The following is a 17,039-nucleotide window of genomic DNA, read 5'->3' on the forward strand; positions in this document are numbered from 1 at the left end:
AAAATCTTATTGGTCTTATGTAATGTCCACAGAGCGTACCCGTGTTTGAGCTCTACCGTGCCGAAGCGTACCTTTCCAATCATGCCAGGGCCAAGGAAGTGCACAGAGCCCTCGTCAGTCAAACAAAGCCAAACTTTGGGGTCAAATGTGCTTGGGCACGGTATGGATTGACTAGCGTGAGTGCGCCCGAACTCTTGCCTTTTTTCCATAAAGTGGTGATGTCACCAAGTAATACTTTTGCATAATACCTGCCCAGCCACTAGTTACGCCCTCAAACAAAGCCTGTAAGAGTGGAGCTGAGCATGGATTCTCCATGTTGAGAAGACAAACATAGATGTCATTTGTATGGATTTCTAAAGGAAGAGGAGTTGAAGAACAAGACACAAAAAGTATTTTTTGTCACTATTCCTCAGCAGAATGACTCCTGTGATCTGGTTATTGTAAGGGGCGGGACACTTCTGGCACTAGTAGAAGTTTCACTAACTAAGTAATTAACCAATCACAACAGAGTGGGCCAGCTGACCAATCAGAGCAGACTGGGCTTTTTAGGACAGAGGTTCAAAAGGAGCGTTTCAGAGAGAAGCTGAAAAGAGCTGCTGCAGCACAGCCTGATGGGAAAATAATGTAAAGCATGTACACATGTTCTAGTAGGAACCTGAAATACAAGTAAGAACCGGAAAAGGGCAATAATAGGTCCTCTTTAAGTGACGTCAGCTGGTAAATGGTTGAGTGTGAGAGGCTGCAAGAGGTTGAGATGTTATAAATATGAATTGGACAGAACTTTGCAGTGACATAACACATTACATTCTGATGACACAAAGACATTTTATTTTACGAATCTTCCAGATTCTTTCAAGATTAATTTACTTGTTTTTGTCAAAACAGCTTCAAAAGGAAAACTAAACTTAATGGTTGATGAAATACTTAGTGTGAAATATAGCCTCTGTGTGCATTCTTATATATATATATATATATATATATATATATATAATGTGTGTAATATATGATATGTCTGAGTTTAATCTGGTAATTTGGCAATCCTTCCAATATCGACCAAACTTGCATACATTCTGCTGTAAAGGTAAAAAATAATTAAATAAATGGGTTTGCTTATAAAATGTGATACTGGTATCATAATTTTTTCAACTATACCAAGCCCTTTCATTCACAGTAAGTCAAGGTAATGTGTGGACATTCCTTTGTCTTGTGGGTGTTTGTCAAATGGAGGTATGATTAGCTAGTTTCACTTCCTCTTCCGTCAATCATTAACCGTTCCACACACAGTCCAACACACTGGGCATGTCTCTCTCTCACTCTGACCATCTGAAGTATTTGACAGACAATGTTATACTTGTGTTTACACTTCTTTCCTGTAGCTTCCATCTTCCACCCGGCTGCGACTAGTTATTTGTTATTTACATCTTATTTTTTGAAGATTTGTGTGCTCAGTAAAGTAGTTGTGATGTTGGAATGTAGCAACATGTTGTAAATGTCAGATGAGGCAAAAAGAAACCCACAAGCAGCCAGACGGTGAGCTAGGCTGTAAACAAACTCCCAGGTTAGTCACCTACAGCAAAAGGATTACTCAAGCTTACCAAAGTATCCCCTGCTTTCTGGTCTATTTGACTCTACCTGGGACCATAATGTATTAAATGAACATCATGCTGCAATGAAGAAGACCTGAAACTAGCATTTGAGACCATAAACTGTAATAAATCAAGTTTGACCCGTTTCTAAAGAGTGAAGCCAAGCCTGAAGTGCCTTAAACTTGCATTCTCCCTACTGGCCATCGGGGGGCGACTCTGGGTGTAAAAAGAAGTCTGCTCCTCCCTACTTTGCCTTCAGAACTGCCTTAAATCTTCATGGCATAGATTCAACAAGGTACTGGAAACATTCCTCAGAGAGTTTGGTCCATATTGACATGATAGCATCACGCAGTTGCTGCAGATTTGTCGGCTGCACATCCATGATGCGAATCTCCCGTTCCACGGGTCAGAGGACAAATTGAGTAAAAATTATTTCAATCAAAACAACCTCTGCAGTTTATTAATTCCCATAAAATTCACTGGAATAAATATTGAAAATAAAATGAAAAAGGATAAAGTACTAAACGCGTCTAAACATTAATCTTTTTTAATCGATCTTTGGAGTTGAAAAATCGATATTGTATTGGGTATATAGATATATTGCCGTATCGATATTTTTACCCACCCCTACTTCTTATACACAATGTACACACACACACACACACACAGTTTCAGATACTTTCAGCATATAGTAGGTTAAGCCAAACCTACTGTCGGCCTCTATAATCATTCATATTTCATAATCGCAATAAGTCATCCTTCACAGTTTACTTCTAAAGTGCTATAATCATAATGCGAGTGATAGTTTTGCCAGTTGTTAGATGTTCTTATTAGTAATACAGCGTGAGATTAGAATGGATTTAAGCAAGAAACTCTCCATCCGTTGCCTGTGAGTGTTTGATGCTGGGCCTCAGTGGATTTCATCTGTGCAGGCAATGGTTTAGTTTTGCATACAGTCATGTGAAACTGAGTGATGCCGTGTTCAGAAGGTGAAAGATGAACGTAGGCGGTAAACATGACTGAGAGAGAACTGGGAGAGTGTCGAGGACCGAGCTGAATCCGTTTACTGGTACATGATGTTTCTAAGTGTGTGGGCGGACTGCTTTCAATTCATCATTCTTCAAATTACTTTCTAGGCTTTCTCAATGTACATCCGCCTGTGTGTGCTGATAACAAACATGTCACTTTTTAATCATTTCCAGAGTTTCTCAGCTAATGCACAATCACAAAATCAACATTTCAGAGACATGTGGATTTGCAGTGTTTAACCCTCAATCAATCCATTAATTGTGAACATGTAAAACTGCTTAGAACATTATGATTAACGTACACTCACCAGCCACTTTATTAGGTACACCTGGCTAGTACCGGGTTGGACCCCCTTTTGCCTTCAGAACTGCCTTAATCCTTCGTCGCATAGATTCAACAAGGTACTTGTTAGCATCACGCAGTTGCTGCAGATTTGTCGGCTGCACATCCATGATGCGAATCTCCCGTTCCACCACATCCCAAAGGTGCTCTATTGGATTGAGATCTGGTGACTGTGGAAGCCATTTGAGTACAGTGAACTCATTGTCATGTTCAAGAAACCAGTCTGAGATGATTCACGCTTTATGACATGGCGCGTTATCCTGCTGGAAGTAGCCATCAGAAGATGGGTACACTGTTGTCATAAAGGGATGGACATGGTCAGCAACAATACTCAGGTAGGCTGTGGCGTTGACACGATGCTCAATTGGTACTAATGGGCCCAAAGTGTGCCAAGAAAATATCCCCCACACCATTACACCACCACCAGCAGCCTGAACCGTTGATACAAGGCAGGATGGATCCATGCTTTCATGTTGTTGACGCCAAATTCTGACCCTACCATCCGAATGTCGCAGCAGAAATCGAGACTCATCAGACCAGGCAACGTTTTTCCAATCTTCTATTGTCCAATTTTGGTGAGCATGTGTGAATTGTAGCCTCAGTTTCCTGTTCTTAGCTGACAGGAGTGGCACCCGGTGTGGTCTTCTGCTGCTGCAGCCCATCCGCATCAAGGTTCCACGTGTTGTGCGTTCAGAGATGCTCTTCTGCATACCTCGGTTGTAACGAGTGGTTATGTGAGTTACCGTTGCCTTTCTATCAGCTCGAACCAATCTGACCATTCTCCCCTGACCTCTGGCATCAACAAGGCATTTGCGCCAACAGAACTGCTGCTCACATTTTCTCTTTTCAGACCATTCTCTGTAAACCCTAGAGATGGTTGTGCGTGAAAATCCCAGTAGATCAGCAGTTTCTGAAATACTCAGACCAGAACAACCATGCCACGTTCAAAGTCACTTAAATCACCTTTCTTCCCCATTCTGATGCTCGGTTTGAACTGCAGCGGATCGTCTTGACCATGTCTACATGCCTAAATGCATCGAGTTGCTGCCATGTGGTTGGCTGATTAGAAATTTGCGTTAACGAGCAGTTGGACAGGTGTACCTAATAAAGTGGCCGGTGAGTGTATATGAGGACCATCCAGATGCTCTATTATGTCACATGTTGTTGTAGCAATACCATGATACCATTCATTACACAAATGTGTGCTAAATTTAACTTGTTTTTTTTTTTAACACCACAGAAGAAGACTGTGTCATTTTATCTAGTTAAGCCTATCCTAGAGGTCACAACAGGTCATCTCTCGTCATCTTGTGACATCGTTAGAATCCAGCTGCTGTGCGTTGGATGTATAAATATTTTCCAAAGAAATTATCAAAGAAATTAAACTTTTTGGATGTTTAATGGCATAAGTGTCCTGCAAATAAAAACAACATTTTGAGTTGTCTTTAAGCATGATTGAGCTCATGTTTCCATCGAGCTGCAGGAATTTTATATTGAATGAAAACGAGGCCACCATCAGTAAAATAAACCTGACGCTGTGTGGGCTTCAGAGGGTTTGAATGTGATGTCCACTAACCTAAGTCGTTGCTGCTGTCGTTGCAGAAGCCCAGCTTGTTGCAGCGGGTGTGTCGGGTGGCTCTTCCTCTGTGGCTCCTCCTCCTGGCGCTGCTGCTCCTCGCCTTCCTGCTGCCCTTCATGGACGAAGGCAGCAGCTGCTCCTTGTCCAATAACTTCGCCCGATCCTTCAACATCATGCTCCGTTACAACGCACCGCCCCCCACATAGGAAGGAGTCATACCTCCCCCCACTCTCTACAGAAATGTTGACCCCGGTCCTTTAATCAGCACGCGTCATAGTAGCAAACCACAGGCGTGACTGGCTCAGTGGCTTTGCAATAAATCAACAAACCCCACTTCCCATCCTGCTTTGCAGTTTTAGAATCATGATAACTAACAAACTACCTTTCACATTAATAAGCTTTTTACCATCATGCCTTTCTAGCAGTTTGAATCGTCAGCTTTTATCGAATGGAGATTAACTTGTGTTCGTCTAAAGTGTAAAGTGGCAAGACACAAGTTTTATCACTTTCCCGCTTCGCCTTCTTTGCCTCTTCCATCAACGGGGCTCTTTTTCTTTTGCTGGATAATGTTCCACAGTTTTTCCAACCTTTATTAACAAAATATTAATAGTACAATCCAAATTTTCTCTCGTGTTCTCCCATTTCCACGACCTGGGGTCAGCTCTCTTCTCTTCTCTTGTGAAGTAAATGGAGGCTAGATTCTCCTGGCAGACCCCATCTGGCGGCAGACAGAGTTGCAGAGTGAAAGTGAGGCTTTTAGGGAACTAATCTAATTATTCTATAGCCATTACTAAGGCTGGACCTTGATATACGACTACTCGGTTATTCGTTCTTGGTTAGGAAATTATTTTTTAGTTTTTTAAGCCCTTGGGATTACAAATGTGCTTACAACACACCAAACCTTTTGGAATTCAATAACAAATTGAACAACACAAACAACAATACAGTAGATTAATAGAAAACTGAATGTCACTGTTAGAAGGGGGGGCTTGAAGCTGGACACTGTTGGAGAGACGGTGCTTAATGATGGAGGAATTGTGTGTTGCTACCAACCGAGAGGTTACAGCTGCCACACAAACAAGAGGAACATGCAGCAGAAGATCCAAACCAAAGACATCAGCAGCAGAACCGGATGTGACGCTGTTGAACTGTATAATGACGCCCTCGAGTGATCCGGCTTAGAAAACCAGGGTACCAACGTAGACGCCCTGAGGCACATCACTGCTTCAGCTAATGTTGTACTAATGATATGTAGCTATGTTAAATAACTTGTTTGCAAAGAACTCCAAAGTGCAGATTTATATTTTAAATAGTTTTGTTAAATCTATTTAAAGATTTTAAGGTAACTGAAATAGATGTGTTCTCCTGGTATTATAAAATCATGTTCACACTGAGAGCAATGTGGCTGATTTCCCATCTGACTGCCTTGTGATCCATACAGGAGCAGTGTGTAGGATTGAGAGGGCTTTATTGGCAGAAATAGAATATCATATTCATAACTATGTTGTCTTTAGCATGTAATCGCTGGAAAGTCATGTTTTTGTTAGCTTAGAATGAGTCCTTTGTATTTGCATAGGGAGCTGGTCCTCTTTAAGGACTCCGACCACCGTCTTGAGTGTTATTATGGTATCGTTGAGCGAGGCAAACCAACAGTGTTGGCAATATTAATATTTTAATGACAATATGGTAAAGTAAACTAGCACTAAATGGGCCTTTTGCTTTTTTCCGGTTATCTGAAGGTCCCCGTAGTTCTCGGACACACTTGGAAAGGGAGGGGTGAGCGGAGAGAGATTCAGGTGGTTGAAATCTGCAACCTCACCACTAACTCCTACACACTGCTGCTTTAACACACGACGGCCATGTGCTTGTGGGAAATGGTGTTCTTTAAATGCAGTTGAAATCAGAAATATTAAATCAACGATATTGCATCCCTGTCTTAGAGAAATGGGGCAAACTGTATGACACTGTTGAGCAGTGTGATGCTCCAAAGCTGGATTTTTAGTAATATGCGTTATAAAATGTCAATATGATTTTGAATGAGGAACAGAACCTGTAATTTATTATGAATTTAAAACCCAAACAAAACTCTTAGCTCCATGCAGCCAGCTGATCCTAGACATGTTGCATGTAATCAAAGCTACCAGACAGTGATTGATCACGGTTTGGACACAGATGTGGTCGACTCATTCAGCAACGGTATAGTCGAGGCGGTACACATGAAGAATCGGAACACATTCCCTCCACATCTAATGCTCTGAATTATAACTGAGAAGGTTTATGTAATTGTTTAGTATTAATGTACTTTGAAGAACAACCATGCTCAGTTTAGGTGGGTTCAGAATGTAGAATATTTTCAAGTTATTTTGTGTTCTTCTATTTAAGTTTAAGATTTTGTATTTTTATCCTGTGGGCACTGATGTCATGAAGCAGGAATAAGGAGGTGTTTTCATAATTTAGGTCTGTTTGAAGGTTTGAAGCAGGTTGCCTTCGTTATTTCTTTTCTTAAGTGTACATCTCGTGAGAGCTGTTCGACTGTTCTGAAGGTGCTACTTTGGCTTGAACACAGTGATCTGTCTTTTTTTCAAGGCCTAAACTGCCAGTAAAAACAATTAGAAAGCAGTCGACTGTGGCCCCTGACATTCTGTTGGACCACAGGGTTCTCCTGATGCCAATGCGAGCTGTAACACTTGGCAATCGACCCCCCCCTTCTTTTTTTTTTTGCATACCCAAAACCACTTGCAATCGTTATTTTCTCCTGCACTCTGTTACCACACCACACACCTCCCTAAAAGTCCACCCAAACACCTCCACACAGCCTCACACACATGCTTACTTTGTGTCTATTATTGATATATCGTGTTACCGTGGCAACACTGACCAAATCAAGTGAGCCTAATTCTTCTCATGCAGCTTGTGTCTGTTTGTCTGCTGCAACTTCACAAGTGAGTCGAGAGTTGATGTTAAATTCAGCTTTAGTTTGGGGATTAAAGAGCGCCGATGGGGAAGAAATGCAAACCTTCTAAAGGTGTTCGCACCGAACGCCAAGCGTACTTGCGCATGTTTATGAATACTGTATCCATGCAGCATCACACATATTACTGAAAAACCATGGCCTTAAAGCTTTATGTATACCAGCCAGTTAATCAGCCGTATCAGTGCCATAACCTCCTGTATTTATTGACGATGTAGCTTCATGAAGCCAACGTACTGTAACAGTTAACCGAGTTAAACAGAAGTCCTGTCATGTGTGTTAATGCTGCGTTGTATGCCGCTGCTTTCTGCACTGCCCTTCTGGCTCTTCTATTATGCACGTGTTGCTTGGCAGCTTATGCAAAGATCCTACGTTATGTCATTGATACCTTATGCAACATTTGAAATGACTTGAATCTCCAGCTGGTCCAGAGTATGTGTAGCAAACGGACAATGCTTTGTCTACACTTGTTATGCAAAAGATCAAGGGGTTCGTTTTGAAAGTATAAGTAGCGATTGACAACTGAGCTTTTGTAAAAATGACACGATTCTATTTTGTTAATGTTTTGAAGCATATTATTTAGCCAATGTCTTTTTTTTTTTTATTCTGATGATGAAATAAAAATGCAGTTTGAATATTCTGTGTTTTGTTTGGAGATTTTCTCTCTTTTGACATCCTGAACATCTTATATGACTGAACAGCAAAGAAGTGAACAGACTGAGAGGAGCTTGATGACATCTACTCTTTTACAGCCGATGTCATGAAACTCTAAACTCTACACGCTATACAAGGCTTTCATTAAAACTTACATCAAAATGTCTGGTTGATACATGATCAGTCATCAGAATCAATATTCCAACAGACTGGAGTTCCAATGATTCCGATCAGCAGGTGTTTCAGTCTAATGAGTTACCGTGTTAATTGGTGCCTTTCAGCTGAATGCCTCCGTGGTTGCTCATAGTGACTTGCGTTGTTGTTTGGTTGGCATAGATGTAATAAACGCAGATTGAAAAATTGATTGAAGGTTTTTTACGAGGACACCTGCGTCTTCTGTTGGTGTTTTCAACAGCTGCCGTTGCTACAGGCAACAACGGATGCTTTGGGCTGAGAGTCACCAGTTACCATGGTCACTGGTTAAAACCAAACGGCAAACTGTTCAACATGTTGACTACCTGTGGACTCAGACTGATACAAATTTTGGAGCTTTTTCAAAATAAGGTTCCATGGGGAACGAAGGAAAAGGCCTGACTGAGCCTCTCTATTGGGCCACTGGCTAATGTATCCACCCACTCACTAATACTACACACATCTGGAACATCTGTTTATGTTCCTTTCATAGCTTGACAAGTGATTGCACTCCTTCCGTTGCCAAACATACATACGTCATTATTGTTTACAAACTGTTAAATGGTCTACATATCCGTGAAGTGTCAACAGGTTTTATGGATTTGTTGACCATTAGATAAATGTTGACCATTACCAGCCTTAAAGCAGTTTCTCCACCAGTGCTACACAAACAATATGGATAACTTTCCCATGACAAGTAAACTGGCTTCAGTGTGAATAATTTGCATGCTGTATTCAATTTTTATCACATGGAAAATAAAATACAAAAGTTGATAAGATGTTTCCCCATTTTGGCAGCAAGCTACCTGGAGGTATGACATCACTTGGAACAAAATTCATTGGTCAAAAATATGCTAAAATTTGAGGTCCATCTGAATAGTTTTCCCCTCACACGAATTAGGCATGGGACCATTTATTTGGCCAAAATAATTGGGATTCATAATCAAAATATGCTTAAAACTTTGAAGCATAGCACTAAAACAATCACTTGACAGTTTGTTAATAAATAAATATTTTATTGCATCACAGAAGGGACACATTTTTTCTTAGCAAACATCTTTTTGTAGTGGAAAAACAAATAATCTCAAATAAGGTTATCATAAATCATAAGGTCCCCCTGCACAAATAGATGTATTTTTATGTCCTTTATTTTTATGTCCTTTATTTTTAAATCTGGGTCAATCTTCACGTCTCCACCATAACATAACCACTCGTGACAATATTTATGATTATACTGATAATGGAAATTCTCCGCCATCCTGTAACATTACAATATACAATGTAGTGTAAAAGTGGACACGGAAGTCCACGTTGTACTACGCATGTTATTTGAAATACCACAGTTTGCTCTCCAGAGACGCGATGTGTTCTTCCTCTGATCTTCATGTGTGTGTTCTCGCTGAATGTGTGCCGCCTCCTACACTGCTCTCACCTCGTCCTTCCAGCCGGCCCGCCGAGCTGTGCTGCAATCTGGAGCTCACGCTCTGCCAAATGCATGAAGCAAAAATACCAGAGCTGCCTCCCTCGGAAAGAAGGTTCCAGTCCTCATCAATCTGCAGCATTTTAGGGAAAAAATGTAGACAAATAGAATTGGTAGAAACATCTTTTTGTCATGTTTTAAAGGCCTTTGCACACTGAGTCAGATGTGCTTTGATATTATTTGTTGTGACATTTTGCATGCAGGATAAACAGAGTTTATTATGTGGGTGCTATGGATAGGTATGATGGATAGTCCCAATGGGGCTGATGAATGAATGACATGCCTAGCCCTTTGCTGAGATACATTGATTTTGCATCTTGGCTGGAAATAAACGGTGGAGCTGCCGTGTTTCATGATATAGATCATTATAAATGTCTACATTTCTCAAGCTATTTCCACAAGTTGAGTTATTATTCAAAGCATTTATGATCTACAGTACCTGAAGGAGGCATAATCTTGTCGTAAGGCTCTAGTTCACGACCATTAGTCTGATGGGTTTTTTCTCAGATGTGGGGTGCATGGGAATTAAACGTCATATCTGTGGTATGTGGTTATTATATCACAGCTATGAACCAAACAGATGGCTTGGTTTGAGCTATCATCATGACGTCATTACAAAAATGAGTTACAGCATGTTAATCACTGTTCGTCAGAGGTGTTGGGAGGTGTAGGCTAGCTGTTTCCCCCTGCTTCCAGTCTTTATGCTAAGCTAGGCTAATATACATGATCTAATCTGAACATCTCACTTCAAATAAAGAGTTTGAATTCCAAGGAAAGCCAAATGTGGGATCAAGGACCTGTAAGGCCTAAGAGTCAGACTATGCGGGCCTCTATGCAGAAAACCGTCTCCTTTGTGTTCCTCAGCTATTTTGGAAATTAGATATTTTAATTGTTTTAACCTGAAAAACTTGAAAACCAGGTTGCCGTACTGTGTGTTTGCTTTGTACAGACAGTAAAGTAAATTCTATGGGGCCAGACATTTCTCACATCCCATCTTTCCTGTCTCTGTCTCTCTGTATGTCTCTATTGTAAAGCATTTAGAACAGATGAGGGTTGTAAACTCCATTTTACACAGAATCCTTTGGATTTGTACAGAGTCTGGCTGTGAAATACGTGTGTAAAAGTTCTTCCCACAACCTTTTTTACAGACTAAACAGATACTGGAAATCTGGCTCTGTAGAAGTCATGCCCCTTCCAGTGGACCTTTCATACTCTGAAATGATAAGTTAGCTGCAGGGTTAAAGTGGGCAGGAGCCTCCTTCAATATCATATCATTGTTCCACTCTTGTATGTCTTTAATCTCCCATTCAACATAATAGCATATGGTCTTCATCAGTCATTCTCTAGACTACAAAGAGAGACGTTTGAGGCCAATTTGACACCCAAACCTATGTAAACGAGCCCTATAAAGTTATAAGTAACTGGAATTATCAGACGTCATCAAATGCAGATGCACAGTCTCAGCCTCGTAAAAATAAAAGGCTCTTAAGAACCAGCAGCGTGTGTCTCTGCGTTCACTGAGCTGTAGGGTGTTAGTGCTTATGTGGAAAAAATAACTGCGATGGAGGCTTTTTTTATGAAGCTTTTGCTAATTTGATGAAAACTAAGTCAGGCAGAATGCCATCATGCAAGTGCTGTTCATTGTCCTACCGTAAACCTCCCAGTATATGGGCAACAAGCGGCCATGCTTTTCATACTACCGTAAGTCACCTAGTTTATGGGCAACAGAGAAAGCACATTAGACTATAGTATTGTGACGAGCTCACAGTGGAAGTCACAGATGTAAAGATGCATTGAAAGGCATTGAGCATTGCCCTCCCCCCCCAACAAAACCCAATTTAACCGCTGGTTGTGTTTTCTATCACCGTGCTAACATATGGTGAAAAGCTACGACATTTTTCTGGATCAGCTACTGCAAGTGATTTATCATTCAGCCTTGAGTAATCTCCCTTGAATTATAGAGGTGCATCTTTTTTCGTACACATGCAGATGCATCATTTATGATGCATCATCTGTTAACATCACATTCACATGTGTTACCACTCAGGTACACATGGTGTCCATCAATCAGAAGCCACACAGTCCACAACTTCCCAGCATGCTCTAGCAGTCTTAGCATAATGTGACATAATGTGTCACTAAATCACTAACCTTTGCTCTTCATACAACAACATTATTGTGCATCACCATATAGGTCTGTAGTTCAAGTCCCTGTATTGGTACCGCTGTCTAGGGTTTCTGTGCATTTTAATCGGATGGCGGTCTAAAGTCTTTATTTGTGTGCTGCATCAGTAAAAAGAGCAGAACCCCGACTATGTGAAGGGACCACGTCTTGGTGATGTAAGACTCTCTGTCAAAGCTAATGCAGCCACACAGTTTGCCTGCAGCTGATGCTGATTTGAAAGTAAAATGAGGATCCTGAGCCATTTATTTACAGTATGCAAAATCAAACTGAGGTTAACGAGAAGAGAACAACAATAATATTGCTATCACGTTATCAAATCTAATCATGTTTTTACTAGGCAGCAACGTTCATTTCTGAAGAGTGAAGCCAAGGCTGAAGTGCCTTAAAATTGCATTCTCTCTACTGGACATCAGGGGGCGACTCCTCTGGGTGTAAAAAGGAGTCTGGTTGTATAGAAATCCATGAGAAAATGATGCAACTTCTCACTTGATTTATTATCTCAGTAAACATTGTAAACATAAGTTTATGGTCTCCATCACTAGTTTCAAGTCTTCTTCGATACAGCACAATGTTCATTTAGTACATTATGGTAAATTTAGAGTCAAAGAGAGACCAGAAAGCAAGGCGTTTTAGTATGCAACATGTTGAACTCAAGGCATCAAAACTGTAATCCACAATCAAATGGATGACATCACGACGACAACGTCCACTTCTTATATACAGTCTCTGGTTTTCACGAGTCCTGCTATTATGAACTTAATCAAAATGCATACACCGTTTAGATTTATTGTTGATTTCCATGCTGCTGCCGTCTTCATACAACACACAGATTCATGATGTTCCAGATTGAGACTTCATGATGCATGATGAGACAAAATGAATCAGCTTTGTGTTTGGGCAGTCAAGTGTTGACTTGCCTTTCCTCTAACTGCTTCACTGCATGGGAATGGAACTGATGGTGACTGTGTGTGTGTGTGTGTGTGTGTGTGTGTGTGTGTGTGTGTGTGTGTGTGTGTGTGTGTGTGTGTGTGTGTGTGTGTGTGTGTGTGTGTGTGTGTGTGTGTATTCAGCCAGTCAGGGAGATGGACACTGTCATTGATTGGAAGGGAAGAACTTTGTGTTTGTGACCATGTGTGTGTGTGTGTGTGTGTGTGTGAAGAGGAGGTGGATGAGGACATGTTTGTGACTGGATTAACTTGTTTCTGTGAGTTGGCTGTTGGTTTGTTGTGATTTTAAAGTGTGCTGTAAAATAATACATTCTAATAAAATCAACCTCTACTATCTGCAGTAAATGAGAAATTTAAAGTTAGTATCAACAAGGTCTTGACCTTTTGTTTTGAGTTGATTTTAAATCTATAAATGAATGGATTAATTCATCATTAATTCAAGGTGTGAACACTCTTTGCCTCACTGACTCCGATGTTTCTGACATGACATGTTTCTGACGGTCTCTACAATGTAAATGTGAGATCCTCAGTTCACCTCTCAAGTTTTCCCAAGACCTGCTAGTTCAGTAGCAAGCAAAAGATGCAATGGGGAAAAAATGAATCTTTACTTGAGTCACTTAAAGTTGAGCTGGAATTAAACACTTTCAACCTTTTTGGATCACATCGTATCATATGTTATCATATGTTCACCTACAATATCTGCCCAAGAAATTACAAAAAAATCAGTTCATATTTTTAACTCTCACTCTTTAACTTTTTACATTCTGGAAAGCAAATATGATGCATGCTAGTACCAACCAATAATATCATGACATCAATCAATCAGATCTAGAGAAGGTTGTTTTCAACTATCAAATCAAATTCCTCCCAACGTTATGTCCCGCCTCCTATCCTGTTTCACTCAGAAATACATAACCATACGGAAGAGAGATACTCTGGAGATTACATTTCAGCTGGACTTGAAATGTCTCCGTGTTGACGCTACGTCAAAGACATCATTCTATTGTGTTGCTAACATGCTAATATGCTAACCAACCTGTCCTGTCTTGTAATACCACTTGTATCTGCAGAGGTGATAGTGAGTCACCATAGCGTGAATCCAACATGAGAGGACAACGAAGTAGAGCAGCCCTGAGGGCCTGTCGGTAATACACCCATGGTCCGTATATGTTATAGTTTTGATAACCGATGTGAATACAGATTATATGGACCCAGTATTACAGGTGAAATACTGATCCCTCCTTTAATACAAGAAATCTAAATAATTGTCATGTTTCCATCATGTTTTCCACATTCTGTTGTTTGAGCATGGTTTAATGGCAGCGACTGAAGAATTAGGGCCATCAGCCGTATATTTCCATGAACCAGCTCCTTATTCTGACATTGGATGGAAATTCAGAATTCACATTTTCATTTGTGGAATTTCTGTAAATTCAGTTAAAAATCCATTTGGTGCGTCAACATACCTTTTCTTACTCACTGCTGCATTAATGAATTTGGACACTTTGGGGGCAGCAGGACAAGCTGAGAACACATCATCTGTCGTTTCATGCCCTTATAAAAGGTGTGTGGTGAACGTGCTACCAAACAATTTACATATCCAGGCAACACAGAGCAACACTGCTCTTGCTAAATGCTCCACTAATGTTATCAGTCTCCAACCAAGCGTAACATGGTGTGTTGATGCTGGACAGGTAGTGTACTAGTATACGGGAATGTGCTGGCTCAAAACAATGAGGTAAAATATGCTATAAAGCTCCATAGAGCTGCAGGGAATTGTAGATTTGATGATCATTTTCTGTGGATTCATCACTATGAGTCACCTCTTTTACACTACACATCCATTTTCAATACAAATAAATGCGCTGTGACATTGCCCACAATTCTACATGTACAGTATGCCTGGACTCAGACCCAGTTACGGTTAAATATAGCCTACACTGACATGTGGCATCTTGCTCCTTATTGGCTGAGTACCCTGAGTGCCCCCTGTTTTTCTTTTTCTCAATTAAGAAGGGGTGGATGGATGGATGGATGGATGGATGGATGGATGGATGATGGAAGGATGGTGGGTGGGTGGGTGGGAATGGATGGATGGATGGATGGATGGATGGATGGATGGATGGATGGATGTTGGATGGATGGATGGATGGATGGATGGATGGATGGATGGATGGTGGGTGGGTGGATGAAGTGGTGGATGGATGGGTGGGTGGATGGATGGATGGATGGATGGATGGATGTTGGATGGATGGATGGATGGATGGATGGATGGATGGATGGATGGTGGGTGGGTGGATGAAGTGGTGGATGGATGGGTGGATGGATGGATGTTGGATGGATGGATGGATGGATGGATGGATGGATGGATGGATTCAACAAGTCATAGTTCTTGAGTGACCACTTCCTGTTTGTCTTCACTGCCAACCCTGTCACAGCCAAAAAATATGTCTCATTGGCTTCTCCTATAAAGGTAATAACATTTGAACTGATCAAACTGTTATGTGTTCAAATTCAAAATTGACATTGGGGGGATGGATTAAACAAAGCTTCAAGGCAAAGGAATTGTTTCGGCCTTACGTACCTCATGAAGACCTTTGAGTCTTCTCCAGTGCTTATTATTGGATTTATTGCCATAAAATTGGTTCAAATAGTCAAAGTCCCCAGAGGATGAACCCCAATGGTCTGAGTGATCCTTATGCTTATCATTTAGCACCATCACCAGGACACAATATCACATTTGTGTTAGGTATGTATGATTAAATAATGTTGATATTGTCATAGTGAGCATCTTAGCATGATGTTGTTAGTATTGACTCAAGTACAGCATCACAAAGGGTTTAGAGTAGCTGTAGATTGTTGGTGTAGTGAAAAGTAGGCTACTGAACTTTGCATACTGAAATAATGAGAACACTATATGGGTCGCCATGTTTTCGTGACAATCCTCATTAACCCTTGCAGCTATGATCCTCCCTTGTCATTGTACTTCACAGCTTCCTTTGCCTTCTGACATAATGAGACTGTATGCGGCCTCCTCTCATCAGCGGCATTCCCTGCATTCCCCGCAAACAATTACAAGGCCGATGCACTTACATATAGACGTCGCACACACCGGCAGGGTCAGTGAGCCTGACACAAGTACGTGGTTACATATTGAGATTGAGATACATCGTTGAGACAACAGCAATGGAGCAACATGCAGAACCATATTTAGCGCTGTGACCGCAGGGGTCACTGATTGGAAGAGAATACGTTATAAGATTGGTGGAAGTATCACTGTGTGATTTGATTATTTGTCAAACAGCCGGGTGCAGTGAAATGAGCCAGATGGCTTTTAAACAGATTACTCTCCCGATGATATTGGCGGGCGGGTTTCTGATTTTAGCTCACCAAAGATTAGGATCAACTTGAAGGTGGCTTTTGCCTCAAAAACATGTTTTTGTCAGTAGGAAGATGATCAGTATGCTCTCTGAAATAGTTACATAACATCTGCCTCTGCTTTATTGTGTGGGCCGGAGTGCGATGACTGTGTTGTGTAAAAGATAGCATCCGAGAGGGAGAAATAACCTCCCGACTGTGACACTGGGTTAATGTGGGTCAGCATGTAAATATGCTCCTCTCTCTCATCTGTATTTATTTATAGGAAGCCCAGTTTGTGTATTAGCTTGTGTGGGTGTCTCTATGTGGGTTAAACAGAGTGGAAGCTGGTCCTCGAAAAGTTTTCCAGAAATAAATGATCTTGTATGTTAATATCTGGCAAACAGTTCCTAGAGGTTTTTATTATGTAATGCCATGTTTTGTAGTGTTACAAACATAAGCTGAGTGACCATTCAGTAGTCGCATCCTTCGGAGGCTGCATTTGAAATCGGAATGCGTGACAGTGGCTGTCCAGTTTCAACAATATTTAAAATGCAGCCGAGTAATGGGACCTTCCTTTCTCGCATTCAGAGGATTCAAGGATGGATCCTTCATGGCTCAACTTACTGCACCAGTGACTATTGGATTTAAGTCAACATGGCGTCTACGAGCAGATCAACAGCAGAAGATACATCAGAGTCAGGTTCTGAAAGTTGA

At 41.0% G+C, this 17,039-nt stretch overlaps 1 protein-coding gene across 1 annotated transcript in view; it reads left to right on the forward strand.

Annotated features, from left to right (window-relative positions):
* syne3 (spectrin repeat containing, nuclear envelope family member 3) overlaps window positions 1-8,149 on the forward strand; it is a 41,611-nt gene extending 33,462 nt beyond the window's left edge. Inside the window, exon 18 of the mRNA XM_084014025.1 lies at window positions 4,560-8,149. Within this exon, the coding sequence (XP_083870151.1) occupies window positions 4,560-4,742 (183 nt within the window). The 3' untranslated portion in view covers window positions 4,743-8,149. The remainder of the gene's footprint in view (window positions 1-4,559) is intronic.
* The last annotated feature ends 8,890 nt before the right edge of the window (window positions 8,150-17,039 follow it).

This window comes from Eutrigla gurnardus, assembly GCF_963514095.1.
Source record: "Eutrigla gurnardus genome assembly, chromosome: 7".
In the NCBI taxonomy this organism is placed as follows: Eukaryota; Metazoa; Chordata; class Actinopteri; order Perciformes; family Triglidae; genus Eutrigla; species Eutrigla gurnardus.